Source organism: Etheostoma cragini, chromosome 24 (assembly GCF_013103735.1).
Source record: "Etheostoma cragini isolate CJK2018 chromosome 24, CSU_Ecrag_1.0, whole genome shotgun sequence".
Taxonomy (NCBI): domain Eukaryota; kingdom Metazoa; phylum Chordata; class Actinopteri; order Perciformes; family Percidae; genus Etheostoma; species Etheostoma cragini.
The window spans coordinates 5,481,994-5,490,718 of record NC_048430.1 but is presented as its reverse complement, the minus strand read 5'-3'; the positions used below and the strand labels follow the sequence as shown (position 1 = coordinate 5,490,718).

Sequence of the window (8,725 nt, the reverse complement as noted above, 5' to 3'; positions counted from 1 at the left end):
TGCGTAGATATATTGGTTATCATACCGTTAATACAGAAGTGCAACACTATCTATGAGCAAATGAAATTACATTCTCACTCATGGGCTAGCCTGTGGTGAGACAATTTATTGGGAACATAAACTATTGCTGATTTTGGATAAGGTGAATGGGGCACTGTTTGGGGTATTTATAGTGTAGACATCTACACTATAAATACCCCAAACTACAGGATTTACTGCACTATGAAACGGCAACACCAATGAGGAGAGGCGAGCAGACCGGGGGGTCTGCCTTTGTAGCTGGTTACTCTCTGATCACAGGACTGTAGTGAAGGCAACCTTAAAAAAACTTCCAGGACACTGGGGAGCAGTAATACTTTGATTGTTTTTTTGTTTTTGTATCTTTTGCATGTCATCATAATAGCATTTTATCTTCCAGACTGCTTCTGTGTGCCTTGGACCTCTTTAAAGGGTTGTTTCTGCTACAGTGCCATGATCAGTAGGCTAAAATGCAATCTCATGTGTGAAATATCTACTAGTTTTGCTACTAAACAATTAACCTTAAAAAGTTAAATTTATAGGGATTTAGAGTGGAAATTGTTAACATGTTTCCATTTACGAAAAGGAAGTTTTTATCATTATTGTTGGCTGAAACAAATATTGAAGTGAACTGATTAACATGGCGCTTTTTGGGAGGTTTTTGGTAACAGTTTGTGAGATTAGGGTTGTAGCCATTCTGGGGGTATTTCTGAACAGGAAACAAAGATATTTCTGAGAATTTCTCCAACGGGGTTTGACACAGATTTCATGGTGAAATCTGTAAGTAACACTTGGAGCTGTTCCAGATTTTGAAAAGTTTGCCGTGATTAAACTAAGCCTTATCGTGACGACTATATTGTACTGTAAAGAGACGTACTTCCACTCTTGGTTATGGGTAACCGCAGTACAGAGTCCCCTGACCCTGGAGGGCCCGCGGTGGATGGATGGATGGATGGATGGATGAGATGGTAAAGACTTCTTCTGCCTGTATAGAGGGCCTCCCTTATTGGTCTACGAAGTTTGGGTTTCTACTAAATGGTTATTGGACTCCAATAAGGTGTGTAGGGCAGCGGGTTATGTACTGTCCCAGCCTAACATCTGCTCTTTTATGTGCTTATATATGTTTTAACTGCTCTTTAATGTTTAATTTCTTACACTGCAATGTAAGTTTTATTTTCCCATTTTATTTTGACTGTTTTAACTGCTCTTTAATGTTTAATTTCTTGTACTGCACTGTAACCTTTCATTATTTTCATCTTTTTGTGTAAAGCACTGTTTACATAACATCCAGTTGCTGAAAATGTGCTGTACAAATAAAGCTGCCTTGCTTTGTCTTGCCCATGATGAGCTGAAACATTGCTTTATTGCTTTGTTATACCATTTGTACATCACTTTTGTACAGCCAAGATTTGAAAACGGCTTGTTCAAAATTCTCTTTTTATTGGCAAAAATCAATAAAATGTGTTAAACAGAAAAATGAGGTTGCGTTACTACTGCGGTAGGCATTTTCCAAAAAGTAAAGGAAAAGTTGCATTTTTTTTCTTTCAAATGCTCAAATACCACCTTTACTGGAACATGCACATTTCTATGATGTTGCTACAATGTTTTCTCTATGGGCAAGCTAGGATAATAGCTAATTTGTTGTGATGACATTAACAAACACAATGTAGTACAAGCCCCCATTAGACTATTATTATTTTGTTCTGTAATTAGAGGCAAAAACAGAGCAAGACACTTTCTCTCTGTCTCAAGAAAAACTATTGTGGGAGTCTGAACCACCAACAACCATCCGCCCAACCAAATTAATCTTCAATTTACACATTACAAATTAACACTACAAATGGATGTAAGTGGGTTGGCCACATTTATAGATATTGAGTTGTCATGGCTTTAACATTACTGTGTTCCACTCTGCAATACCTTGACAAATAGTTGTATTAATCCTGATTTTTAAACTACACAACCAAATAAAGCTACAGTGTATTCCTATACAAAAATTGTCAAAATCTCCAAAGGACAACATTATCACTATAGATACCCCTTAATGTGTAATAAAGTAATATTACAGCTAATGCTGACATAGAAATTGCACAGCAGGAAATCTGCATGTGAGCCACCAGCTTTTCACCCTTTCAATCCCCACTTCATTAGCTTGAACCCTCAATAGCATTTAAAAAATATGTAATAGTACCATGGCAACAGCTGTTTAAGTGGTATTAGCATTGCTTTTCATTTGAAGTCACTAACCTAACTGATGACAGTGACACTGGATGTTGGTAAATCGTGCAATGTGAGCTCCACCTAGTGGTGTACAACGGTAACTTAGGCAGCAGGACTCACATTGCCAGAGTGGACAAGTGATTGATTCTTTAATCCTATTATCTACTAAGTGACCCATCTTCAAGAGGCAGCAGGATCCAATCAGGGGGCTTTAACACCACTGTCTACAAATCAGCTATCCTAGCAGACTAATCAAGGTACCCGGCCTACAGGTGAATTTCAGACCAACACTAGCCCAACTACAAAACTATAATGTGAGCAAACAGACTTGTAATGTTAACAAACATGCTACTACACCCCACCCAAAAAAATAGTCACCCTTTAATTCCCACTTTTAGGACAAAAAGCCATAATATAAAGCAGCACAGCTTGTCACTTCAGCAAGTTTTGGTGCAGATTACGCTTTTGGTAAAATGGAAACTGCATGGTCACCAGCTCAATCTTTGCAGTTACTGCGTTTAACAAAGTGCAACCACGCAACACCAACTGCTTACTTCAAGTACCTGAAGATAAGAGCAATGCATTCATGTATTGTTAAGGAGGCCAAAAACATAACAGACAAGCTTTTCAATAGTAAAGACTTTATTGTAATTAGGAAAATCTATTTTATCAAAAAAATTCAAGTTTTCAGGACAAATGACTGAAAAGAGTGCAATCAGTGACCAACAATTCTCTATAAACAAGACAATTACACATAACAAAATACATAACTATTGTCAATGACGGCAAAGGCCACAATTTCAAGTATTGTCAATAGTAACAAGGACATAAATACACACACACCATTACAGCAACAAGGCCATTTCATACTTTAACATTTCAATGGTCAATTCAAGTCATTCCATACAAAGTTCAAACACTATACTAATACTTTGATATTGCTGCTAGCAACAACCGAATGAAACATTTCTCAGAATGAGAAGGTTCCTCTTAAAAGAAAACATGTTTTTGTTGAGGTTAGTCACCATATGGACATGTTACTTTGACCAACAAACATGTCCGCCATGCAACAAATGTTACATTCCTAACAATACTTTCCAATTGATATACAAATGCAATGTGATTAAGAGATTTTATTGCATTTTTACCATTTAGGAGGTAGTTTATTACATTTTGAAACCAGCCTTATCTGGCAGATTGGAGGTTGATACCATGCCCTTTGGAAGAATACTGTAGTGGTTTTTCCAAACACTACCATGGAAAATGTTTTTGGCCCTGTTCCACATATACATAATTTAGGTCCTCTATGAAGCACACTTTTTACTAGGGTTCAGCCAGCTGGTCAGATAGTGTTTCTTGTGTTATTTTGTGTCCATGGAGGAGTCATCAGCACATCCCATAATCCTCTGCAACTCCTGAGTACATGGCACAATTGACTGGCTGTGCAACTGAGCCATATTCAACCTAGAGACAGAAACAGAAAAGCCATCTGTTAGAAGGGCTGGGCGATAAGGACCAAAATCTTATCTCTGTATTTTCAGGCTGAATGGCGAGATACACATTTTATAAACACTAATATTTTCTATGAAGTGGGCTTAATGTTGAGTTGTATGTCAAAGCTTTACTATTATTATAGGACTATTATTAAAATTGTCACTAAAACTGACCGATCAAAGAAAATGCAGACCATTTCTACCATTTCCATTTCTGATTGTAAATATACAGCTGCAAAACACCTGAATGAAATTTTTTTTTAATAATAATCTATAAATAGGCCTGTTATGAAATGCTTGTTGTTTTCTATAACATCTGACTGAGTACAATTACAGGTTTTCCTGCTTAACAGTGAAACCTACACTGTACATTTACAACTTTATCATATCCTCCTCTCTCTCTCGCCACACAGTCAGCAATTCCCCAAACGAGATACGTTACTTTTACAACGAGAAATCATTCTCAACAAAAGCAATGGATGTTACTTTGCGTTTCAACTCGTAGGTTGTTTTCTCATTGAGCACCTATAAAGTAAACTCTGCCAGTCACAGAGATTAGAGCAGATGCACGCCGTTGGCTTACTTTTTTGAGGATTGGCCTGACCGGTCAACTAGCTGGTAAAGAAAGTGATTCCAGAAACAAGTTCTCAGGTTGGTGTACCAATCCAGGGCAAAAAGGTAACTTTAACATTCAGTCAATAGAAAATAAGCTGACGAGCTCTGAGCCAAAATTAAATACCAGAGTGATGTGCAAGACTGCCACATCATCCGCCTCAAAGATAACAGAATAAGATGATAGTAGCTGATTATACATTTCTTATTCCTGGATTTTTTATACATTTGTAATGTTTTTGCACCTCCTGTTTAATGCCTGTACAGCCCTTTGAGGTTGAATTAGCTCGTGCACATCGACTGCTCATACTTGGAAGGCATACATGCAGCTGTACTAAAAGACACTGTATGCTGTGTTTGTACTGCATAGTGACGTAGCCCTCATTGACCCTGACATTGATGAGGATATTTCTGCTCGTTGCTCAGAGCTTTTTGTTCCAACTCCACGCACATTGCTCACTCCAAAAAGAAAAAAAGGCAGTGCCCAGAGCTCTGCCAGCAAAAGGTCCACAGTACAACATGTACTTGTGAGAGCGACGCCGTTCATCTGCATGTAGGGTAGTGCTTGTGCTGCAGTGACGCAGAGACGGACTTGGGCATGCTGCAAACTTGTGGTGTTAGTGGGACCAGAGCAAAACTAGAGATAAGGCAACGTTTTAACTTTTAAGTAAGCTGCTCTGCACTCCACCCAAAATATTCCCTGCTTACACATCCCTCTCTGCTTAAATGCAAAAAAAATTACATTTCCTTGTTGACTTTTTACTTAATCCTATTATAACGATTTATAATTGGTGTGAATAGTTACACATTATTAATGTATGTACGGTTTAAGATGTGAATGTGGACCGTTCACCAGCCTCTGCATACTGAGGTGTTACCTTCGGAGCAGCTCGCGTCTTCTGTCTGGTCCAGGGTGGTAGTGCTGGAGAGCAGTGAGGCTATGAGCTGCCAAAATGCTGTAACACTGTTCTCGGAGAGCATTATGGTTTGCTGTATCCCACTGTGGCAACTCACTTGTGTAGCGCCATGCCAACAATGTGTGCTCCAACACAGCGTCCCACTCTTTGTTCCTCAGAAGAACTTGGCCCCACTCCTGACACGAAACCTGAGGGGGAAGATAAGGAGGTAACAGCTTAGAATGACACAATGAAACACCCGGCTTACAGAGCCAGGTCACATACGGTGTTGCAGTTTTTAATATACCAGTGACCAAAAATTCACTTCATGAATACTAAAAGCTCAATGAGAAAAGAGTAGCAGCGGTGTGCTTTAAGATGAAGAGCCAATGACTATAAATCAAAAACAAAATGCTTCACTTTCCTGCAAATCAGAATAAGACAGTATACCAGTGCAATTCGAGTACAAAAATCGGCAGGTTTCCCTAAGTCATCATTTATACAAACATGGCTTAACACTAATTATACTCACTTTGAAGGCCACCAGGTGAGGATATGCCTTCCTGTAGCAGTGAGCATCCCTGTTGGAGCCAAGCCGTGAATAGGGTATGGACCGGTAAACATTTGCTTTCTTTAGTTGCAGGTCTTCCTGGAGATACTTCAAGTCGGATGCTAGGGTCCTGGGCTCCTGGCTCTAGGATGCAATACATTATTTTTCAGATTACACTGCATGTTTCAGAGTTTAGTATATTTTATTGTACATCTTCGCTACTAAAATTCGGCTTTGGCTGAGAACTTTATCTTATGAATAGAGTGAAGAGAACTGGCCAGGATGGATACCTGTTCAACTAAGATGAGGGATCGGATTAGCTGTACAAGCTGCTGTTTGGAGAGATGGTGCTCGTCCATCTTCTCACACTGCTGCGGCTCCTCTATCCTCCCTGTCCACACCCCACCAATGGACAAGTCCACTGCAAAACAAAAGGGATAAAATTAATACAATAATAAACCAGAGTGAACAAGGGCTGTGGCAAACAATCCCTGAGTGAGTTGCATTTTCAGTAATTGGGACTAGTATCAGTTGGCAAGTAGTGGCATTTAATCCAAAATGTTATCAATGGTCAGATTAAAGCAAAACAGCTTTAAGGACTGATTATGATTATTTAATTTCATTGCTAAATGTCAGAGTCCCCAACGTTGAAAGGCAAGGCAAGGGAAACAGGAGTAGTAGAAGACGGCACACTGAAAACCCCCAGTCTTTCCACTTCCCACTAAACACTATTTCCGTTATAAGGTTAAGTTTCTTTTTCCATTGAGCTTCCTATAAGGTCAGCTCACAAACCATCCACAAATTCGTTTTGCAGGTAACATTAGACGGATAGTAGATGTGATTTGTACTTACATGAGTGCACACGTTTTGTGTTTGAAGTTGAGTTTCTCCATCTTGGAAATGGAGATGGAGCCAAACGTGCACTTAGAATTTCTAGATAGGACCTTCTCATTCGAGCTGTAAAAACAACACGAAACGTTAAATTAAAACTGGCTGACAGAGGCTGGTGTGTCAATTTGACACGTCTTACCAGAACTTTAAAAGGTGACGCCGTGGTTCATGTTAAAATGATTGTTAACATGTTGGCGCGCGCTTGTGATAACATTAGCATGATAGCAAAGTGGCGCGTCCTGCACAAAGAACTAAGTTCGCAACCTAAATTTAAAACTGTCATATTTCACACTTACCTGCAATTTTGGGCTGTGGAGCAGGTATTTCCATCAAGGCACGTCGGGACTGGCACACAGCTGCCATTGTGACGAAACTTGTTAAGATATGGAGCCAACTACCTGCAAGTGATGCTACTGCTAGCCAAACTTTAAACCCCACCGGGCGCCCAGCACTATCTTGTCCACCGTAACTTTTGGTAGTAGTGGGGCTCAAGCTGGTTACCTTGGCAGCTCCTTTAAAGTCGTCAATCCAGTTTTCGAGGACGCAAATATTCACTACAAACACAACCTGGCTTAAATTTAACTAAATACTACCAAAAAACGCGATTGTAAAGTCCGCTATAAATGGCAATGAGAGACTGACAACTTTTGTCTGCACTACCGCAAATACAACGCTGCTGAGGTGCGCGAGACGAGCTGCCGCGCGGGCGTGGTTTGTTGCATGTTTCGTCCTGATTGGTGAACGTAGCAGCATGTGTAGAATACGCGCCCAATATGCAAACGAGGAACCAATGTTCCTCCCCACTACTTTGCTGCTTGGGAAAAAGATCACGTGACACACACAGTACAGGGTTAAACGTGTATTCAATTCTTCATGTTTGTGTCAGCAACTTAGCATTGCTAGATTTTTTCATACACAATATGAAGCATGTATCTACCCTAGCTCTCCTCTCTGGCTAAACATTCTTGGGATGTCCAAATATTCTCCTCAATGGTGCACAACAAAATAAACAAAATAAAAGTTTCTCAGCCTGAGGATTATCAGTATAATGCTGACGTGACAATCAGAGATGGGGGGATGAAGCCCAAGCTCAGTCATCAGTTTTTCCTGTTTTTCCTCAGTCATTTAAATGATAAATACAACCTCCAACCCAAACATTTACAGCTTCACGGATAGCTCAACATGATATATACCTTATGATCTGTTCACAAGGTTGCGGGACATTGAGATGCACTAAATGTTAAGGTCTGAAACCCAAAATGAAGATTTCAAATAATCCACTAAATTGACAGTTAGTATTGGATGCCATAGGTCAGTGTTAGAACTTTGGTGAGAGGACACACAGGTCATGAGTTCAATCATTATGAGAGACAAGAAGTGACTTGATCAACACAGAAATTAATGCTGTATAATATAAATGCAAGCCTAAAAGTGTTAAGTTAAGAAAATGAATATGTGAATGCTTAAAAAAATTCTTAAAATCTAAAAATCAACATTTGATTTTTACATTTTAGTGTTTAGTACTGTATATCTACATTTCTACATACAGTTATGTCTATTTAACATTTATTTTATTATATAGACAGCGTGTATTCATTTTCCAATACATGTATTGCTTGTGTTCTCAGCATTCATTTCTGTATTAATAAAGTAATTTATTATCTTCCACATTTAAGAAGAACCAAACATCTGGAACTAGATAAAAAATATGAAAACATGTTAAAATCTAATGTGTGGAGGGTTCATCCACAAAGTCACAAAGTTTTATGGAATGAACATTAAGCTCATTGGCTGTGATATATTTCTTTTATGGTATAATGACGCTGAGAACACACCAGTGCTTATTGTATGTTACGAACCATTCAAACCAAGCGACTAATGATGAGAGACACAGACATATCTGTAAAATGTTTTTTTAATAGAATGGTGGATTATTGAAAAAAAACAAAACAGGAATTTTATTTTCTTCTCAAGAGACATAACTGCATCTTGATACATGTTGTGAAATAATAATTCATTCAAGCACAGAACTCATTCCAAAACAG

The 8,725-nt window shown here is 38.8% G+C and overlaps 1 protein-coding gene across 1 annotated transcript; it reads right to left on the bottom strand.

Annotated features, from left to right (window-relative positions):
• Window positions 1–3,153: 3,153 nt before the first annotated feature.
• On the bottom strand, window positions 3,154–7,404 carry LOC117939350. The gene is made up of 6 exons (XM_034864612.1): window positions 6,977–7,404; window positions 6,642–6,746; window positions 6,080–6,210; window positions 5,772–5,933; window positions 5,222–5,448; window positions 3,154–3,702 (listed from the first exon to the last, which is right to left on the bottom strand). Exons 1-6 carry the CDS (start codon window positions 7,041–7,043, stop codon window positions 3,600–3,602), a joined length of 795 nt encoding a protein of 264 aa, XP_034720503.1. The 5' UTR covers window positions 7,044–7,404; the 3' UTR covers window positions 3,154–3,599.
• Window positions 7,405–8,725: the final 1,321 nt, after the last annotated feature.